This window comes from Poeciliopsis prolifica, unplaced genomic scaffold (genome assembly GCF_027474105.1).
Source record: "Poeciliopsis prolifica strain line A6 unplaced genomic scaffold, Auburn_PproV2 SCAFFOLD052, whole genome shotgun sequence".
Lineage (NCBI taxonomy): Eukaryota > Metazoa > Chordata > Actinopteri > Cyprinodontiformes > Poeciliidae > Poeciliopsis > Poeciliopsis prolifica.
In genome coordinates, this window is record NW_026562427.1 from 3,040,267 (window position 1) to 3,063,059 (window position 22,793).

Genomic DNA, 22,793 nt, shown 5'->3' on the forward strand with positions numbered 1-22,793 from the left:
GACTAACTCGGCTTTTAGTCACAAAGTTGGAGATGTCGGTAGCCCGAAGTTTTTTAACAGAATTATTAAAAGGAGCCAAGAGATCTTCCGGATGATGCAGATGGACCTGCAAATTAATTTTCCTCAAAGTGTTCATATTTTCAGCAAGAACTGTTTGAGGAGCAGATAGTGCCATTCATTTTAGGTGGAGGAGTCAAAAACAGATTAACATTAATTCATTCTACTTCTCAATATTTTATTTTATTTGCTTGTTTACTGTGTCTCTATGTGGAGGCCTCTCAATCACCTTGTTGCCGAAATGTACAATATAAATACATTTCACTGGCAGTAGAAGAGTTTAAGGAGGCTCAGTCACAACCAGGGAGCCATAAATAACTCAATTAATTATCAGAAAATGTCCTCAGGACTGGCCAATTCATTTTCAAACCAAAAGTAAAAACAAGGTTCATAGTGGGCCATTTGTTGCGATCGGGGCCGGACACATGCAAAAATATCAGAGCCGTCATTAATATAAATATTAAAATTTAACCTGGACAGTTCCAGAGTAGAGTCCTTTAAAAATGAATTCCTCAGACCGGGTCAGCTGTGCACTACATCACCGTTGAATTGATCTTTTCCTGCCAGGTTCATCATTTGAGCTTGACGGGTTGATAAAGGAAAACAAAAAAATGAAACAATAAATCTACCTAGTGTAGAAATGATTCATCATCCTGTTTTGCAGTAGATTAAACAACATTCAGCAGGTGTAAAATGGAAGGAAAAAAAAAAAACCTCAATAGACCTGACTGCGTGTGCCTGAGTGTGTGTGTGTGTGCGTGTGTGTTTTTATTCTTGGGAGTGTTGGTGCTATGGAGTGCACAGCAGTGTGCAAATGTTGCCCATCTATCTTCTCTCTTGTCCTGACCCCTCCAGCTGATGAAAGCCAGCTAAAAACGTAGACGTTAGTCATGTAAAAGTGTTGTGTACCTGGAGGGGAGTTTGAGGGCAGGAGTCACCATCTCAACATCTTTTTTTTTTTTTCTGTGCCCTGTTTTTTCAAAGATAAGAATCAAAGTCTGGCTGCTACAGACAGTTTTTTGTGGATGTCTGTGATGATTCATAAAAAAAAATAAAAGAAAAAAAAAAGAAAAAAAATATTCCTAGTAGTCAGTGCTCTGAACTTCTTCAGCTTTAATTTTCAAGGTGTGTATGATCATTATCTGATCAGACATTAATATAATAGTCCATGGTTTTGTCGGATAGTGTGGTGATCTCCCACAACCTGTCAGGGCAAGGTATCCAATATACTGCAATATATGTCTGTCCTTTCATTCATATAAGTTTTGACTTATGGTAACTATGGATCAGATTTGTTTGTAAAATAATTTTCCCCAACGTGACTGGGGTCTGGGAGGTTTAGTCCAAATCAAAATTTCAAATCATTCCTTAGCAATTTCCTGCAGTAGATGTTCATCAAAAACAATTTATTTCTTTCAAAAAGCCATGTAACATTTGGGGTTCTAAACAAGTTTTATTTAGTTGGACTGAGGAGCAAATGGCTCTTTGGATTGTTAATTTTGCAGACCTCTGCTTTGGAGTCAACACAAGAAAAAAAAGCAAAGCATGAGATAGTGTGAAGCAAACGGTGGAGGCGAGTTTGGTGTGAAAAAAGGGATGACCCATGTGTCCATCTTTAGCTTTGTTGTTCAGTAGGATGTCGATCAATGGTGATGGGGAATATATTTATTCTCAAAAGACCCTGGGATCCTTGTTTGTGTGTGTCATTATGAAACTTTTGAAATGCTATGTTTTCTGAAGCTCTTCCAGAAAACTAAAAATGACTAATTGTTGTGTATTTTAATAGAATATTGATCAAAAACAACTAGCTTTTACTGAGGGCTATATTGATAAGAAAAATGGCATGCATGGGGGTGGGGTGATATAAATATACTATCATAGTTTTAGAGAAATGAATACAGATGGGATTTACTTGCAGCATATCAAAAGGATCAAAGACTTTGCTCTTGTTGCCATAGGAGGTTTTGTACATAAAATAGTAAAGATAAGTTGTAAATTTTATTAGGAATGAAACTAAAACATGGGAACGTTTACTAAAATGTTATACACAGAAACATATATATATATATATATATATATATATATATATATATATATATATATATATATATATATATATATATATATATAGGTGCAGAAAATCACGCAGGATGAGAGGGGAAAAATGGAATAAAATGAAAAAAGTATGTGAGTTATCGCAACACTACAGCAGCTGTCCTTCAACATGGCCAGAAACGACTGTCGGCCGACTTCTCCTCGCTCAGTCGCTGGTCTGGTGAACGAGTGCGGACACTGATTTATAATCCACTTACCTCATCCCCTCCCTCCCCTGAATACCCCCCCCCCCCCCACACGCCCCCCCCCCCCCCCCCCCCCCCCCCCTGACTCAGTTCATTTATGTCCTCAGCATGACAGTGTTGCTATGGCAACAGCATGCCAGTGCAGCGGGCAATTGTGAGCAAGTAATCAATGTTTTCCTGCCGCTGCGTCACATGCATACATTTCAGCCGCTGCCTGATAAGGAGCGCGTTAAGAAGCCAAGTGTAGTGTGTCTTATTTTGTTAGACAAATGTGTGACAGACGGAAGAAAAGCTGCAAAACCCTCGGAGGCGCAGACAGACAGACGGAAGGATGACATTTACCAATGATTGAATGCTTTCATTGGCTGTCAGTTGAGTTCAGTATTTAGCTCATCACTCGTTAATGATACGAGCCGAAGAATTTCAGCTGATTCTAATTTCGGACACAATGCCATCACAACAATTCATCCTATACACCTTGGCTGTGATTTGATCGTTACTTTATCAACCCGGAAAACTATTGTACTTGTTTTTGTACTGCTAAAATCCTTTAAAAAAAAACCATAGTAAACAATGCTTGTCATCAGTGCATTAACAATGTCACTGCTCTTGTCTTGGCACTCAAAATAAAAATAAAAAATAAATAAATAAAACAGCTCTGCTGTACCTCATCACACCTACATAAAGCTTTGGCAATTCATTGTTTTCTTGCCTGTTGCACTTTACCCACTGCACTGTTTATTGTCGCTACATAATTCATTTTGGCACAGAAACTATTTCATGAACATAATTGTGGCTTTACACAATTGTGTACATTGGAATGGTGGATATAAACAGTGAAGAACTGTAGGAGATGAGGTTTGGCTAGAAGGCTTATCTGAATTAATCTGACATCCTTCATGGACCAGTGGTCTGTGTTTGTTGAAAATCTATGCAGTCTAAATCTATAGACTGCTCAAATGCAGGATCCATCTTTCCTTGTACCTTAAAATGATATATCTGAAGTAAGGTTCAGTCTAGTATTGTGAATATAAAAATGTTTCAATGAGGATTTTTTAAATTCATTGATTTATTTTTTTGTCACTGGTACACTACCGGCCATACTTTTTTCCACTCCAATAGTTTGTAAATATTAATGTAAACTGAGCAGCTTTTTAAAATCCACTTACTCTTGAGTGATGGAGTCATTTAGACCCCACAAGTATTTTGGACCACTCTGGCGGGGTCTCTCTTGTAAAAGACCTTACTTGACTCGAGTATCGAACTGGATCACAGCGTCTTCCTGCTTTACCGTCAATGGAAAGCAGAGGGTTGGGCTGAGTTGGGTGATTCACACAGGTTAGCTAACAGGTTCTCAGAAAAAAAGTCACCATGACAAAGACAAATGCTAGCGCAAAATTAAAATATGAAAAAACCCTAAGAAAAACATGAAAAGTACTACATGTCCTCTGTTAAAAGAGAGTCTGTGATGCTGTGGGCCTGTTTCACTCCCAAATGCCCTTGAAACTGTGTTAATGCGAATATGTTGGCCTGGATTCATCCATACAAAGGATAGCAGGGTATTTGAAATTTAAATAAAGGGAGACTCTGGCAGGAAACTAAAAACTGGTAGCCGTGGAGTCTTTCATCAGGATAAGGGTGAGGATATGTTTTATTTTTTTTTTTTTTAACACCTGAATGGTAATGATATTTGATAGGTAAGGGGAAATGTACAGTGAACAAAAGGAAAGACAGTATTATTATTTTTTATCATGGACATTAGCTTTATCTCTCATAAGTCAATCTTCTAGCCATGACTTAAAACACTTCACAGAATAAGTAAAGTCGACTATGCAGAGGTACATTCCACATGTTAAGCCATTGTGCCTAATTGGAGAGTCCAAAGCAGTGAGCCTTGCTATTATGCTTAGAACAAAATACTCTTCCTTCTTTCTTCACTGTTGTTAATAAGGACGTAGTGCTGCTGTACTAAGATTATGAGTATTGTATTGGCCCTCCATTTTGAAATTAGACTTTGGTCTAATTTAAAGGTCTGAAAAGGTTTCTATTTCCAAGCTGCTTAGATATTTTTTGTTCTGTGGTTTGAAGCCAGACAAAAGTTCTGGAGTAAAGCTCCCCCACCCCACCTGTTCCTGTGCACTGCTTGCTCAAAACTATTTTAATCTTCCTTTGTTTACAGAAAATACAAATGTGTACAGAAATATTGTTGCTCATAAGGATGGGAGTGATTAAGTATGGAAACCAAAGGATTTCTTTGTATTTATAAGACAACAAGCAGCATGGCTGGCACAGGAAAAGGTGTGAATATTTAGGAAGTCTTTGTTTTTCAAAGACAGTATTATCATATTTCATCCTAGATATTGCCTTTATCTGTCATCAGTCAATCTTCTAGCCATGACTTAAAACACTTAAAATTGTAAAACAATATAAGTTTACAATTTTATTTATCGAATTTAACACATCCTCAAAATGTATAATATAAAATTCATGCTCAGATGTTGTTTTTTTCTCTGATGTTGTATTTAATCAAGATTTGAGATGGAGAGAGATCATGAAAATAAAAGTATCCTACTTCTGTTGGCCAATGTGACCCAACTAGACCGGATTCTGAGTCCATTCTTGAAGGCACGCGACAACCCCAAGTCCCCCACCAGCAGGCAACTGAGAGCCCTGCTCCAACCAGATTTAACTTCTGTCTTCATATCTGCTGCTGAGAGGCAAAGAGGTTAGAGCAGAGTGAGAAAGAGTGAAAGATGGAGTGGGTCTGTCTATCCAGTGGCTTATAAAAAGTCCATTATGGTGCACTTCTATCAGTTTGGACTCTCCCAGACGGACCCTGGAGTAAATGGACAGCAACCGGAGAGCTATAAGCTCAGATTTGATATACGGTTGAGAAATAGCTCGGTGTGTGTGGTTGTCTGATTGTATGTGTTCACAGAGTTTGCATTCACACTACTCATACACTACAGGAATCTCAGACATGTGCAGTCTTATTTGTCTTATTTGTCTTTTGCCACTTCATATAAATATATATATATATATATATAATATATTATATATATATATATATATATATATATTTTTTTTTTTTTTTTTTTTTACAAAGCGGGACTTCGGTGACAACTATACACTTACACACAAAAACGAATGCCCATGCACAGTCTTCCCTGCAGACTTAAGTCCCAAGGGTCTCAAGACTCCTTCTTTATACAAGCTCAAAAAAGTTATTTGCTATATTTTTTTTGTGTAATATCATGTGGATCACAGGATATGTGTGTCCTGCTCATATATATTCAAGCTTTGGTGATTGGGTCGTGTATCGGTTTGGATTTATTTTGCTTTTGATTTTCGAGGGTCTCCCCTCTTTTAACACCGCGATGAAGTCGAAAGCGCTGTGGAGAAAAGAAGGCAGGCAAGAATGCTTTTAGAAGCGCTGTGATTTTTCAGTAATGAATTCCATCTTACTGAAAATAACCAGTGATTATTAACGAAAGACCCAGCAAACTATTAAATTTCAAGGAATGATTTCTGCTCTTTCTGCACAGCCATAAATCAAGGGTTAGAGCAGCAGAGTGATTTATTTTTCATTTGTGTTTGATTAACATGGTTACTTTTGTTGAAGGTCATCTGGCAAAAAGGAAAAGCGCAAAAGAAAATATCTGGACTTTAAAATTGTTGGGCTGTCACATCATGTAGATTAAAAGAACAACATAAAGCATAGGTGATAACAAATTGATATTTTAAATAAAAATGCTAAATTATATGTTCCATAAAATGTAGAAATAATAAAAACGATTATTTTAAAATCCACCTGACCTAATAGTTCTGAATCAGTCACTATCAATCACTATAACCTTGTGATATCAATGCAAATTTATGGAGGATGATAACCCAAAGCAATCACCTTTTGAGACAAGATCAAGCTGGTTTGGGTGATGTTTTGTCCTTAATAAAACAATAATAATTTGAAAACTGCATTTTATTTTTAGCAAGCGTATCTTTGAGGTTAACATTGGTGAAAAGTAAAGCAAAAATAGGGGGAAAACATACCCTTTTGTCACAGCTTTGTACTTTTAAATCTGACCTACAATCTTCTTCAAAATTAGATTAAAGTCTTCTCCAAAAGTATCGGAAAACACATTTGCGATTGCACCCTGCCAAGTGGAAACGCACTTCTGTAATAACTTACAGTATGTTTACTGACACCCTGGAATTACCGGAGGAGCTCTTGAGAGTCATTTAAAGATTCTGTGCCCAAGCTGAAGAGACATATTTAGCCAGAAAACACCCACATTATTACATTAACTCTTCGCCCTTAATTCAATGCAACTGCATCAATAGCTGCATTCCCAGACGATTACCAGAATAGGGGGGTAAAGGAAACAGGATTAGAGGTGCTTGATTTAATTACACCTCCTTTAGCATCAAGCTTGCTTCTTTAAAACACCTGTATTAAGGCAGATTCATAATTCATATGTTGAGCTCACTCAGATTTACATTCACTTCAACATATTAATAGGCTTTTTCAATCAACTTAGTGCCTACAGCTTAAGAGGATGTGATCACTTCATTTCTTAAAGCAGAAATACGTTTTTTCTTCTTTTCTTCAGTCATACTCCAGTTGGCTTTGACAAAATTATTACTGCACTCCAAGCAAAACATCCCAAGGATAAACTCCCCTTGAGATTGTAGGGAAAAAAAATATATCTCAAGTGCATAAAGTAGGCGTATGAGGGGGCAGGACAGCTTGATGAAGTGCGTGATGATGTGTCCATTAAAGTGCAGGCCAGAACATTAAACAGTATGGTGGAGTTTGTGAAAGGTCAACGCTCAAACGGGTTTGTAAATATTGATCTCCCATTTCGGTCGTCGTGAACTCTGCTCTGGCATCCATCTAACTCCTCCTCTGTGCAGCAGAGACAAAGAGAGAGAAACAATGGGCAAAGAAAAACAATAAGATAGAGAAGTGGCTCTCGCTGGACATTTTATGTGAGACGTTACTCGCCAGCGATGCTTCACTGAACTCTTTTCTCTCCTAAGCGACAAGGGCTTCCACCTTAAAACAAACAAACAAACAAAAATGCACTTAGGAGCTTCATAAACAAAAAACTAATGATATAAAACGATATTTTCTGAAAAAAAATTGAACATTGAGAAAGATGGGAAAGCAGGGAGTAAAAAAAAATCTTCAAAGCTCAGTGTAATAGAATTACAGTACATTTTTTACCTTTAACAGCAAAAAAGTGGTACAGCATATTTTCTGAGTGTTAATTTGCAGATCATTGTTGTAGTATTTTAATCATGTTCATCTTTTACCTTAGTTCATCCTCCTGATCTAGGTTAATGCTAAACATTTTGATTGACAATCATTTATGCGCAGTGTAGTCTAATACATAAACTGGCATCACATGTGAATCATGTACCTCAGACATTGATCCGTTTTCTTTGCTCCTTTTTTTTTTGTTTGTTTGTTTTTATGAATATAACTTATGCTAAATGCCCCACTGGCAAGAAGCGGCAAACTGAAGAAGATCTACCCAATCATGGATTGTTTCCCCTGCTGTGGGAGTTGATTAAGTCTTGTGCTGGTGAAACTAAGCCTACAAATCAATTTGCACCTCACACAACAGCCTTGGCTCATGCAACTATATGTTCGTACCGACTGAGATAAAACAGACTTCTGCACTATTTACAATACTTTTCAGGAAGCACATTCCCTCCATACATGCTCAACACTTACATCATGTTCCTAAAATAACCAACCAAAGCTCCGTCATGGCTATTGAGCCTGTTTATTTATTTTAGTGTTTGAATTTGTGAAGTTTTACATCATTTCGTGTTTGATGCAGAGAAGCATCACAGGGCTGCTGTGCCTTTCATGTTGTTTTTCAAAGTCGAGGAGTTCTTCAAAATCACTTTTTCTCTGGATTTTGGTAATTGTGAAGATTTGACATTCTGTTTTTATAAGTCTGAATGTTATGCGTCAAACTGCATCAGCACGCCCCATTAATTTTCTGCTACGAAGAGCAAGCCAAGGAAATGTAGGCGTTTGTATTTTTATTTTGCCAAGTCGTGATTTGGATGTACCGAAACTTGCCTATTTTGACCTCCATGAATGTGTAAAAATGGAAGTGGAGGATGCAGAGCTCCTATTCACCAAAGCATTAAAACTATTATTGGCTTCCAGTACACATTGAGCTGAGTTAGTACATACAAAACACTGTTACATACCTGGAGTACTTGATCAATACATGAAAAATGTCCTCAAAAGGCACATTTTGAGCTTACGAAAAACTCGAAATTAATAGCTTATCCTTCTTGCTTGTTTCAGACCCATACGATGACGACCTGAAGGTGAAGACCCAAAGGCCACGATCAGCTGACCTGCCAGGTGTGTTTCAGGCACAAACAGGTGAGTGTTAGGAGTGTGAGGTAGTCTTCACTTCCTGGAGAAAATGAAGAACAACTTGACCTCCGAAAGTTGTCGTGTACCTGAAAAGTTTCAGATCTTTATGTCCTTGCACAGTGGGACGACTTAAAGAAACCACCCGTGATTAATTACAGACCTATTCAAAAACTCTGAATATTTTCGAAACCCATTTGTTTTAGGAACTTCATCACTAAGTGAAAGACGTTGCATGTATTAATTACAGACAGATGGATTCATGAAAGCCTTTACTTTGGTTATTAATGGTGATTTTCCATTTACAGCTAATTAGAACTTTAGCATATTAACATTAGAATACTACATCGGTCCATATTTAAAAAAAAGAGAAACAAATGCTTAATGAAAAGTATGTTTAATTGACACAGAGAGGTTGTCATTTTCAGAAGCATCTCTGTCTCTCACTGAGCTCCTCCAGAAACAGCATTTTTATAACAACTGAAGGTTGCATAGTTGCGTTATTGTGCTAGAAAATGACACAAAGTGACAGGAAAATACATAATACTTCCCACGCAGCAACTGTGTGTCATTTCTCTTCCACTTCTCAGATGGGCACAAATTTATGTTGGTGTATTGGATACCATCCCGATGAATTACAATATAGCTTGTAGTTATGACAAAATACTGAAAATTTCAAGATGTTTGAATACATTTGCAAGGCACTATATGTAGTTCATGTTGAGACTTCTAGCATTTACCGAAAGACTAACGCTTTCTATCTTAAAGAATTCAATACTCACCTGGGCTAGGACTCATGGAGACAATCATTTCAAAAAGCTACCGCTGTGCTGAGGAGGGAGAGCCTACGGAGAGGGAAACCCCCGTTTGCATCTTGTCCTTCTCAACTGCTCTCCCCTCCTGCTCTTCCTTGCTTCTCCCCTCTCTTCCATTCCTCTAGGCACGTGTGATGTGCTTAAGCCCTGACTCACGGCATGTTAATGAAGATGTAATGCGATTAACGGACATGCAATTAATTCGATTTCCTCCTCTGCCGTGTGATGACGCCCTGATCAAAGGACACGAAGCTCATAAACAATTTAAAAGGGGGGGAAATTTACAGTTGTGTTCAATTGTTGATTTCAAGGGCATAGCTGGGTGGGAACAATGGGACCCTCGTCTCTGCTTGCTGGAGAATTGGATATCAAGGGCGAGCACTTCGACTTGTATGGGTGCTAAATATGTTTTTCTATTAATTAAGATTCAAAATGTATTTATTTTTATTCATCAGACTGCTTATATAGGATTTATTTTCCTCGACAGGCTTATCTGCAGTGGTGACCTTTATCTTTTGTCTAGTCATGATACTATTAAAATCTTTCTTCAGACAGGGATCCAGTAACAATGCTACCAGACTCCATGTGAATCCAGGTTGTGTTGTCCATTTATTTTATTTCATTTTTTTCAGAAGTCAGTCGTGTTTAACAGGTAAAAGAAAAATGCCAGGGGAAGTAATCTAGATTTTAAAATATAACATGTATGGCTCCTAAAGCTGAAGCGTTAGCCACAAAAGTAAAATTGGGTTTATCCTTGTTTTTTTTTTTTCTTTATTTCTTTTTTACACACAGTTAAAGCACAGGCTTTCATACTTCAGGTTCTGTGCTGCAGTTTGAATGTTATTCCTGCTCTGTTTCAGTTGTTTTTCTATGGGACTGATAATTAAAATGTAATCTCTGAAAACAGCTTCAGTCTCTCTCTGTCTCTCCCCTGCTGTCCACTCTCTCTATTCTGTAAGTGGTGCTCACTGTTGACAGGGAGAAGAAATGGAAAGACACCCAAAATTCTTTTGTTGTTGTAGACAAAAAAACATGGCAAAACATAATTTGCTTCCTTAATTGATCGGTTATCCATTGCTAAAGCAACAACAAAACCAGTGAAAAAAAATCATGAAAATAATTAAATGCAAAAACATCAGACACAAGAAATAGTCCCAGGTTATGCTACGTCTGTCCTGAATCAAAAAAGATTTCCTCTAAACAGCAGCGTAAAAATCTATCTGTCTAAAACATTTTTGAGCTTGATGTAAATAAGCTCTGCAGACTTTTATGATTTTTGGTTTCAATAAGCTCTTTCTAATAAATCTTCCTCAGGAAAACTTGCCATGACTTTTTGGATCAGTTTCCTCTGTAAATTCAGATTCTTTTCTTTTTGTTTGTTTGGTTTTTAGGAGCCCAAATACAAATACAAAATGTGATAATAGCACAAAAATAACTTGAATTTTTTGCACTGTTCTTTGTTTTCTTTTTCAAATCCCATCTGAAATATGTTTTTTTGTTGTTTTATTTTTTCATCATTTCTGTTGTTTCAATGCTCATAGGAATATTATGAGCATATTCTATGTTTTTTTTGAAATCTGCAATTAATCACAAACGATGGACAATATGTGATTTATCACAATAAAATATTGCAATTGATTGGCAGCCCCTGTTAACAGAGTGGGTGTTAAGCAAGTGAGATAAATAGCCCGAGTAACGGAGACATTTTTTTTTTCTGCAGTCATAAAATTTTAAACTTAACTGTATCATGAGCATAAGATTGAAGAAAAAAATCCTTATTCCTTCTTAAAAAATGCACTATACCCAATATTTTAACCATATTTCTTCTTTTCCTATAAAATCGTATAGCCTTTCGATCAAGCAATTTCCAGTACTCTCTTGTGAATGCAAAGTCTCTTTTCCACTTAAGGGAGATCTGTTTCTTGGCTTTTCTATCCCCCAGTCACTTGTCTAAGTAACACCAAGCCCCTGAGAATATTGGACATGTTCTTCTGTTCTTGAGCTTGATTACTCAGATGGATGCCATTTGACAGAAATGCAGGCGTTTTATTGCTTTTGACTTGGACTCTATGTGATAGTCTTTCAACCTAAACATCTCCCTCCTTAGGTGATCCGGCGGCTGAGGAGTGGTCGCCGTGGAGTGTGTGTTCTCTGACGTGTGGGCAAGGCTGGCAAGTGAGGACGCGGTCCTGTGTCTCCTCTCCTTATGGCACGCTTTGCAGTGGTGCTCTGCGGGAAACGCGCATGTGCAACAATACGGTTTCCTGTCCTGGTGAACCTGGAATCATAAGTACAGGTACAGCAAACAAACATCTTGGCTGCGCCCTGTTGGAACCTAATATTTTTGGGGGGGTTTTGTGCTTTTTCTTTGCATTTTCTTAATTGGTAAATTTCCTGACATTGTACAGTGCTCTTACTTTGAGAAGTCATGTTACCTGCTGAAAATGTCCCTCAATCTTGCACTCAGCCAGTGAAATGCAGCACATCTCAAAATGTTGATATTTCCTTTTGAGTTATTTTTTCAAGTGATATTTTTACTCCGGTCAGCTTCTTCACTAATGCTGAAAATAGATCAATTTGAGTCCTCTTAACACATCCATGCCAAAGACTGTTGTTGTCAGTTGGCATACTGAACCATTGGTGTTCAGTATGAAAGTAGTATAGTGCAATATGCATCTTGGGTTGATATAGCTAGAAATGCACCTGATTCTGGTTAAAAGGTAAACGTGATGTCCAAACCCTTTTTAGTTTAGTTTGTTGGGAAGTTCAGACATATAGAGACTGACTGCTTAACCTTATGTCAACTGCTCCAATAGACCTAGCACTTCTCTGAAGTAAACAGTGCATTGCCCCTAAATTTAGAGAAAGTCCTCAGCACTATCACTCTAAACACAGCCCTCATTTTCTATGATTTCAAGAGCAGCCAAAACGGCCACACATCCATAGACAAGAATTGTTGATTGGTGATGGACTGATTGCCTAAACTTCAGAGTTTAGGCAATTTTAAAATGTTCAAAAATACAACAGCAGCTACTTTCTTTGTTTGAGTTTAGGTGTAATCAGTTTCATTTTGGATAGACTGACAGCACTAATAACGAGGTCAATTCTGCTTCTCTTTGATTACCAGCATACATTGGTTTTTGTCAGATGAAAGGCTGGAGGGCTTCCAGTCCAGCACTTTTTTGATTGGGCTGATTGCAGTCGAAACTTACATCTTGATGAGGCCGCAGAGCAACCTTTGTTGTTTTACCATACTTGCATGTTTCTCTCCAGTGTTGTTAATCATGGCTGTTCCTTAGACAATCTTGTCTATTTGTGATTGTTTTGCAAAACTCTAACTTGTTTACATATCTTGACTTCACCCCTCAGTGTTGAGAAACTGCAATCTAAGGTAAACTTTATAAATTCCTGGGGGAAAGAAGGTAAAGGACAAATACCTAAAAAAAAAAAAAAAAGAATGAAACAACTTAATTGTATTTTTCTGAATATTTCAGCATTTACTGCTTTTGACATTTTTTTTAAACCAATTATGATCTTTTCACAGTGTGCTACATATTGCTAGCAATATTCTGAATACGAAAAGCATTGTGTACATACAAAGACTGAAATTGATCTGTTTTCCTATTTCTAGATAAGCTTAATTTTGGCCGAGCAGGTTTCCTTGTATTTTAGTTTGGGTTTTCAAGACGTCTTATTTTTGCATCATTTTAAGTTTCACATAGGATTCGAGTGTTGACTGTTTACATATCCAGTCCTCCTCTCCCCATGAAAAGCGAAAGGGAAAATTTGCCTTCCTTGTCAGTGCATATGCTAATCTTGTCTTTATGCAAATTTACCAGGCCGATTTGTATGTCTAAGCACCTCATTTTCCATTCCGTGTCGATAGTAATATCCTTAGCTGCTCCTTTGATGGGATATTGGTTGCTGTGTTTTCTTCCGTTTATTATTTCATTTTGCTCTCGGTTCCTCTGATGTTTTCTGACATGGTTGTGGAGGGCTTTATTGGCACTCATGGGACTGCCAGAATAGGATTGCACCAATATTAAGTAAGTAGGATTGTTGGGATGATATCAAAAGTGCTCAGTCAACTTGTATTTGACTTTTACTACTATTCCAAAAAGTGTTTGGAGTTAATTTCTACGTTTGTTTACCTATTCCACGCTGACAACAAAACGCTCTTGAAAGAGGCATAAATATACATGGAATGTATACAGATGCAAACTAATTAATAATGTAAGTTGCTACACTTTAGCTTGCGTAGAATCTCAGTGGCATTTTAAGATACAGGAGATATACATAGCTTTCTTCCCAGGCTGATGAGGCTTGAGGGCTCTGCAAGGCAAAATTAAATTAACCTAGTTAATTTACACAACCAGTTAAAAGTGATGGGGTGTATGCATTGGGCAGTCGTAAGAAAAACAACATCATATATTGTCTTGAGTAAAACTCAAGACAATATATGATGTTGTTTCAAATGTTCTGCACAGCAGATGCAATATTTCAGTTTTGTGAGGAGTCTGGGATGCTTTTAATCACATGTAGTTCAACGAAAAACTAGATTTGTCAATTCTGATTTTTGCCCGAGATCCATGAAAACTTCATTCTACAAGAGAAAGAGGAGGTTTTGGTGCTTTTTATTGAAGATTGCAGCAAGCATGAAAATCAGCGCCTGTGGACTGGTCAGACCGGGATTGCAGTATTCTTGACTGATTACACATTCTTAAAGAACCTGTTGCCCAGTCCAACATTTTCACAAGCTACTGACTGCAGGCAACAGCAAATTAGAACTCAGCCCTTTCTTTTTTGTTTGTTTGTTTTTTATTTTTAGACAGAAATGTTTTCCAAAAGTTAACCAAGTAATATGATATGACCAAGCAACTCAATTCCAAAACTTAGTCAACAACTGATGAAATTCCAACTAAAGGATAGAAATCCAAAACTTAAACTGAAAGGAAACAAAGTTGTTAGAATTCATCGATTTAACATAACAAGCAGCTTTTTTTTTTTTTCTTTTTTTTCCAGGTAGTAATAAGGACTATTTATACAACTAAAGCCTGTATTTCCTTCTCTGAAAACATTAAACATCTTTCAAAACAGTTGTGATTGTCGTCCTTTGCTGAGTTTGTTGAGATGTGGAGAGTTTGTTGCCCTTTCGCCCAAAAGTATCGTGAGAGTAAGTACTATTTATTGTCTGCAGAAGTGTGCAAACATTAAGGAAAAGTACTTTGGACAAAAAAAGTCAATGGAGTGGAAAATACACATTTTCTTCTCTCAGCCTTTCATGGGAAAAAACTTCTAAATTAATGGGCTGCTCATGATAAGTTTTAAGTAATAGTCTCTCTTGACAAAAGAAACTCGGCAGTAATTGGTTTGGCAAATTAACTTTTTTATTTTCCTTTCTCTTTTTTAGCGAGTGTGATTGAATATACGGTTTACATGGCCCAAAGCATGCAAGCGGGGTAGTACTTCAGCTCACATTGTATTACGCTACAGCTCATTTACCATGGATCCAGTGGCATTTAAAACATTGGTGCAGCAATAGCATATCATGAGTACGGTCCATTTGGGTCAGTGCACAGTCAAATGGTATAGCGCCACACTTCTAGTAATCATCCCATCGATGGGCCGAGAGTGCAGCCAAGGATGCAACAATGAACTCATTACAGATTTATGATTGCATGCAAATGTACATAAAGGAGCATTGACACATTAAATGTATAATATTGCCTGCTCCCCTTGAAAATAGTGAAACAAAAATATCCAGCCGGTGTGTAAATCTGTTGTAAGACTAAAATTACTGTGTCTAATTAAGGTATGCTCATCTTAAAGTTGGGTAAGAGAGGGAAAAGGATGTTGTTATTTTCTTGAGAAGTAAATTAGTGATCATACTTAACAGCTGCTGTACAAGCGGAATACGGACTACTGTTATATATCGGTTATGATTAGCCTTTATTTTTTCTGTGTATATGTAAGACAATGAATGGATATGTATATATCACCCTTGTCCATTGTGGGGTCGGGAGGCGTGCTGGTGCCTATCTCCAGCAAGAAATTCCAGGCGAGAGGCGGGGTCACCCTGGACAGGTCGCCGGTCTGTCACAGGGCAACACAGAGACAGACAGGACAAACAACCACTCCACTCACACATACACGCTCACACCTAGGGAGAATTTAGAATTTAGAAAGACCAATTAATCATCTTTTTGGACTGTGGGAGGAAGCCGGAGTACCCGGAGAGAACCCACACATGCACAGGGAGAACATGCCACTACCATGCAGAAAGTCTCCGGGCCAGGAATCAAACCCAGGACCTTATTGCGAGAAGGTTCTACCAACTGTGCCAGTTGGTAACACATAATATTGACCATTATCATAACACAGGTTTTAAAATAGTGTGAAAGTAAGTCTCATTTGGTTTAGCAAATTTATTTGGATTTCCTCTTCCAACTCTCTCAGTTGAACTTCTGAGTGCTCTTTGAAATATTGTCATCATTGAAGTTGTGATGAGCTTCTCAGGACAAACTGATGCCTTAAATTCATCCTTCCATCAAATACAACGAGCTGTCCAGATCCCGCACAACCAAAACCACCCCACATCACATTTGTTTTCTTTGGTATCAAGATGTTTTCGGCAAATATTAGACACATCTTTGTGCTCTTTTTTGTTCGCAGTTATTTTCATTTATGTTCAGAATTTCTTTTTGTATTTGGCCTAAAGTGATTCAGGTGTCAGTAGTCCTATTGAAATATCCTGGATGAGTAATCAATGCTTTTGGAAAGATTCTTACTATTGTGTATGTTTTTGTTTTCCCCGTATGTGGATAAAGCCATTTTACTTTTGGTGTCCCCTTAGAAACTGCTTAGAAACCCTCTTCAGACTGATGTCAGTTCATCTAACAATATTCTGCCTCTTGAGATTTTTAGCAATACTTCATGTTGCTGAATTGCTTCGACTCGGGAGATTTCTAGATCTTACAGCTCTGGCAGTATTTTTGCCGGCAGGTGCCACGTCAAAATTCAACCAATCTTTTCTGACATAAAAAATTTGTTTGTGTATCTCAAGGATTTAACTATGAAAAAAAGGCAAAAACTTGAAATATGTCAGAGGCAAATGTTTTCTCATGGCCCTGTACAACCAGGCTAAATCTGATCCTACATAAATGTTTCAATAGGTTTGAATGCTTGAGGCTCGCAAAACAAACATACGCCATGAAAGCTGGCTCAGTATTTATATTTACCAAAATATGCTGGTACAACCAGTTCTAGATCAAAACAGGTCCCAAAGTAAAATTTGATAAATATGCATTGCATTAAATGATTACGAAAATCTCAAATGCTCTTAAGTTATCCATAACTTTTGCACCATCAAGTCTCTTGGAAAAGCAGCACATACATTGATAACACGTATTTTTTTTCCTGAATTTAAGGACATCTCACTATTTACCAGCTCTACATCTCCCCACACTTTTTAAATCCCACTATCTTCCCTCTCTCTATCTGCTTTCTACTGCTGCTCCTCAGAGCATTCCTTCACAGAGTGGCTTTAATTATTTATTGCAATGATTTATTTAGCTTTGCTCAACATAGAAGCTGCAATCTTCATCCCCTGTCTCTAAGTTTCTCCAGCTTGGTTGTTCACCCTCCTTTTGGCCCTCCTCGTTTCTACATCCTCCTTTATTTTGCTCGCACTCTCTCTCTTTCCAGCATCTCTTCAAATGCTCACCCCTTTTTTTCCCGGACTTCCTCTCATCCAAGGGCTTTTTCCTTACGTTTCTCCCTGAATATTTCAGAATGTTCTAATCCGTCTTCATGCCCTCAGTTTCTAGATTCCTCAATGGCCCAAACTATGAGCCTCGATGTTTTAATGTTTCTTCTTATTTGTTATATTAACTCAGTTCCGCATCTGTCCTCTGTTTTTGCCTTATGTTGTTGCAAAAGATTATCTCCTTTTTTTCCACCATTTATTTACATTAAGTTTGGTGTGTAAAACTCTAATGCATGATTTGCAAATGCATTTAGTGACTGATGGTTTTTTCATTTTGTCATAGTGTAACCATAAACTATATTGCTTTTTTATTTTTTATTTTTATTTTTTATAAAAAGCAGTGCATAGTTTCTCAATTAAAAGAAAATTACACATGGTTTTCAAAGTATATATTTTTCACAAATAAAAGAGTAAAAAGTGTGTTTTGGATATTTTGTTCAGTTGGAAAATCATTATGTTATGATGCTCTGCAAGTAGTTTGTCACAAGCCACAAAGTAGCACAGCACACTTCTTGAAGGTGTATTGTTTGTTTAGCGTATTAGATAGATGAAACAAAAATGTAAGATTTTAGATCATATGCAAGAAGTTCTGGGTTTCCCCCAGTGTAATGTGTGCCACCAGGCTTTACTTGTGCCCACTCTATAGCATTGATTAAGGTGTGTTTATTTTTTCTTCAATTTTTTAAAATATGAATGCATTATTTAAAGAGTTATAGTTTATGTTCAGATACTAATCTTCCAGTAACACAAATTTTACAAATGATATAAAATTCCCTGCCAACTTTGAACATTTCTTTAACTCAAAAGACAGCTGATTGACTGCTGAGTGCCTTGATCACCTGGCTTCGCAAGTTTTCTGTGAGAAACCTTGAAGTTCATTTAATTTTAGAAGCAAACGACTCGTCTATTCCCTTGTCTTAATTGGAGTTGCATACCTGCCTGCATGACTTCAAATACCATTGCCTATCCCTGACCTTCATTTTTATTTATGGAGTAACTCGGTGTGCAGCCCTACGCTGTGCCTTTTACTTTGTAATTTGATTTCAGCCTGGAAGTGAGACAGCCACCTGTCTTAGGGAATGTGTTCATGCTCATAAGATCTCTTCTTTCTCCCGTTCCCCGATCCTTTTGCCTGACCCGGAATGCTCCATCCTTTTTTGCCCTTTATTTTCTACCTTGCTCATTCCTCGTTCCCCCATCTCTGTGTCCGTGCGTCATGTTCGTGGGTGTTTGCAGTGCATGGGCAATGGGAGGAGTGGTCGTCATGGAGTCTGTGCTCTGTTACCTGTGGGCGGGGCTCCAGAACACGTACCAGGAAGTGCATGGATGGAGGTGGGGTGAAGCCTTGCGGCCAGCCCGACATTCAGACCAAACCCTGCAACATAGCCGTTTGTCCTGGTTAGTACCATCCTCATTTAACCTACTACAGCCAGACTCTTGCTTCTTCTGCTTACGCATGTCTTTGTTGTCGCATTAACCAAGCATTTCATGTCGTCTGGTCGTAAGCCTTACATTTGCAAGTGTTTGAATTAATATGTTGTGTTTTTCCATCATAGCCACCTTGACAAAAGTGTCCACTTTACGGTTAAGATATTTTTTCATATCTAATATTATGTTTCATAAACTGTTTCAAACTTTTATGAAAAGTCCCTTTGATTGTCCTTTTCATTCTTTCTACCTCCGAGATTACAAATTTTTTTCTAATTGGTAAAATTCCTTACAATTCTTTTCAATGTTCTTCGACTCAGCTATTACGCTTTAATAAAGAAACACATTGTAAGATGAAGAGATTGCTTCGGTTAAGTACTTACATTGGATAAGTGTAAGTTTGAAAATTAATTCATGTGAGGTTTTTTTTGTTCACTGTTTTAAAGGTTTCTAAACTGATTTCATACTTACTATACTTTCCAGTTCCATCTCCATCTCCATCACTGTTCAGTGGTTGGTTTGGTTCAGTTTTCTCACCAGTTGAGGCTCAACACTCTTTTCTGCTCTTAGATTATCCATTAAGCCCATTTCCTGTGGAAAAACAAAAAGAAAAAAATTGCAATAAGTTAAGAGTGCAGCTGTTTCTAATTCTACTGGGTGCCGCCAGCCTTTGTTCCAGTCTGTCTAAGATTGTCCAGCTGAAATGTCTTTATCACCCTGGAGTGGAATAGAACCTGGCCATGTTTGAGATAAAGTCTTAATTCAAAAAGTCTCCTAATAATGGGTGGAGCAAGATTTGAACATAAATCCCTGATCCCCCCCCCCCCCCCCCCCAAGCAACATGGCAGATACAGTTTCAGATTAAAAAGTAGCACCAAAGGTAAGTGTTACTTTTCAACAATTTTTGATTGCAGAGTATTCTTTTGTTTCCACTCGTGCTTTAATTTTTCCTCCGTCGGACTGTGTCTAAAATGATTTCCATTACAAAAGAAAATTCAATTTCGGGATTTCAATTGCTCTGGCTTTTCTGTGTTGTCAGACAAATGGATTCTGAGCTGGAATAAAGTTGTTAATGGATGCACAGATAATAAAACATCAGACAGTTTAAGAAGAGTGGTGTTTCCTTTCTAACTAATAGTCTTTTATTTTTCTTGAATTGATTTGAGTCCGAGCGAGAGAGTGTTTGCTCAGTTCTGTAATCGCCTAAAACCTTAGAAATTATCACAGCATAAGTGCTTCTTATTTGGAAAGATGAATACTAAGAAGACCCTGTCATTTTCCACTCTTACATGAATGCTGGTGAAGCCTGAATCTGAGATAGAGCTTTATTATAATTTTCCGCCCAATGTTCCGGGGCTAAACTTTGTTTTTCCCTCCTTTTTGGTGCTTTTCAAAGCGGAGGTTTTCTAAGGTCACTCCTCATGAAACAAAACTGTCACTGATGGTGCAAAAACAGGCGATAAAGTTGATATTTTATTTTTTATTTTAAATAGGGAGAGGCTAATGTTATAATTTAAAGTAGGTCCCCCGGCTTGTTTTTCTGCCTCGCGGTTACCCGAACAGTTGATGTGAAGTGAAGTTTGGTAGAAAGTGTGTGCGTTTCCTCGCAAGGCCTTAGGGGAGTTTGTGTATTTGCGTCTATGTCACAACAGCTTCAGCTTGCGCTTGGGAGTTTAAGGCAACTGTACTTTGAAATGCTGAACACCAGAATAAGATGTTTTACCCCAACTGATTGCAGAAATGAAACTTTGATGGATTGCATTCGTTTGCACGTTAATATTTACAGGCACTAAGCAGCCGAACCCGAACGCCATGTTTTTGAACTCAAGTCGTTTTGGAAAGCAATATCTCATGTGAAGTACCTTGCAATAGTATTCACCGAGCTCCCAAGCAGGTAGTGACAGTCCAGTAGTGAGAATCGGGATGCAGTGATGAGACACTGGTCATTTTTGAATGTATTCTTTCCTGCTCAAAGCTGACTTTTAGTATTTTAAGTAGAAGTGACAAACAGGACAAAACCAAGGAAGCATCAGAAGCAAAAGAAACTTAAATGTTGTGCATATTAAAATAACGGTAGTATAGATTTTTTTGTCTGAGTTTCCTGTGGTTCCGCAATGGCGACTTTTATTTCAGAAAGTCTATGGTCCCATGGGACATGGGAAGCTAGATTTGTGACTTATGAGCAGCCAGATGGACTTGTCTTTTTGGGTTTATGATGGAACTACTTTCCGAAATGAGCTATTGTCTTTGAGTCATAGTTCAGCTTTAAGTATTTGTTTTGTCGCTGGCCTGGTCTCCCAATTAGGGCTTGAGGTATTTCTATCCATTGTCTCTCCAGACATTAACCATCTTGGGGAACTGTGAGACTTTTATCTTGCAAGAGTGTGCAACAATCCTCCTTTTGTTTTTTTTTTGTTCTGTTTACAGTTAGTGAAGTATTGTTCCTTTCTTCTTCTTCTTCTTCAAGTAATAATTAGTAATACGTTCCTACTCATTATCAGGTAGAAACATGTTTCTTTTTCTTTATATTCTTTGTCTTCATAGGTCAGATGATTTAATTGGCTAATTTCTGAAGTTTCTGTGGCAAGGACGCAGAAAAACACTCTTTTTTACTGTTTCCTTCAAAAACACATTCATGCTGTCATTGCAGCAGAGCGTAGCTGTGCCTCAGCAGTCTGCATGCTGCTGCTTGCTGTTAATTACGCCTGTCTTGTTATCCAGTTGACAGAACCAAGAAAGTCTGTAGAATTTATGCTTCACCAGTAGATCCCTTACTGCATTACAAAAGGCCTCTGGTCTTTTTTCTGTCCTTTGAGTTACTTTTAAAAATCTGTCCTATGTATCCAAGGCTACTCTTGATATTAGGGTACTGAGCTTTTATTTTGTGTCTTTGCTGCTTTTTAGCTTTTTACTTGTCTGCTTTTCTTTTCTGTTTTCTACCTTTAAGTGTAAAAAATATTTTTTTAAAGGATGTTTACAATGAAAAATTTAAATATAAATGTATACCCATCTTGAGGAAATTGTGTAATGATTTCACAGTTCATAGTATAGTTTAGTTTATTGGAATGTACTTTTTACCCTAAGATACTACAATCATGGGTGTCTTCCTGCAGGAAGTACATCAGACTCATGTGTATAATATATATATTTATATATAAAATTGTTTTTTTTCTGATCAGAACCACAATCAGTGTAAAATAAAAAAAATAAAATAAAATAAATATGACGTAGAATTAAAATAGGTCACTCAGACAAGTGATGTAACTTTTTTAAATGATAGATCTTATTAGTTTATATCAAATACATACTTTTAAGTGTTAGGTATATGCAATGGCTAATCTGAAAATAAAATAAAAAATAATCAATTCCTGGTGACAATATAAAGACATGGTTTAATGGATGATTTTAATTTCCCTTTGATTGGAACTGTTGCATTTATTTTGCAGGATAACAAGCTTGAAAGTGTTGTCCAGACTTGAATCTGGCACACCATCTATTTAGTGCAGTTTGTCCTTGCTCTGAGTTTTTGTGAAACAAAAAACAAAACAAAACAAACATTCTCACAAAGACATGATTACCCAATGTCAAGACGGAGGTCTGGCAATCACTTCCCTTCTGCAGGAAACTGCACATTTACTGATGTGTGTTTTGCATTGTCCCTTTACGTAATATCGTAAAATGTCATTTTCAGACTGAAAACAATGCTTCTAACTTTAAAGCCTTTCATGTTGTTTTGTTTTATACTATAAATGTGGAAAGTATAATATATGTGAACAAAAAAAAAAGTTCACCAGAATTCTGAGGACCTTGCATGCATTTTGTATTGACATATCTTGGATTTTTGGTTCCTTTTGCATTCATGTTATAATTAAATTTCAAATTACAAAAACATACTATGGGTGGACTTTAAAGCTCTTGAAATCCAGCGTCACCCTTAAAGTTGGATATGGATGTCTCCATATCCAACTGTTACATGTTAGGCAATAACACATTGAAGATAAACATGTATCTGTCAAAAATAAACC

The 22,793-nt window shown here is 37.3% G+C and overlaps 1 protein-coding gene across 2 annotated transcripts in view; it reads left to right on the forward strand.

Annotated features, from left to right (window-relative positions):
• Window positions 1-22,793, forward strand: part of adgrb2 (adhesion G protein-coupled receptor B2) — a 241,880-nt gene that overhangs the window by 100,363 nt on the left and 118,724 nt on the right. Inside the window, exons 3-5 of one of the 2 annotated variants that reach the window (XM_055058814.1) lie at window positions 8,689-8,769; window positions 11,683-11,871; window positions 18,577-18,738. In XM_055058814.1, coding sequence (XP_054914789.1) covers window positions 8,689-8,769; window positions 11,683-11,871; window positions 18,577-18,738 — 432 coding nt within the window. The remainder of the gene's footprint in view (window positions 1-8,688; window positions 8,770-11,682; window positions 11,872-18,576; window positions 18,739-22,793) is intronic. The other variant, XM_055058815.1, reaches the window with a different exon arrangement.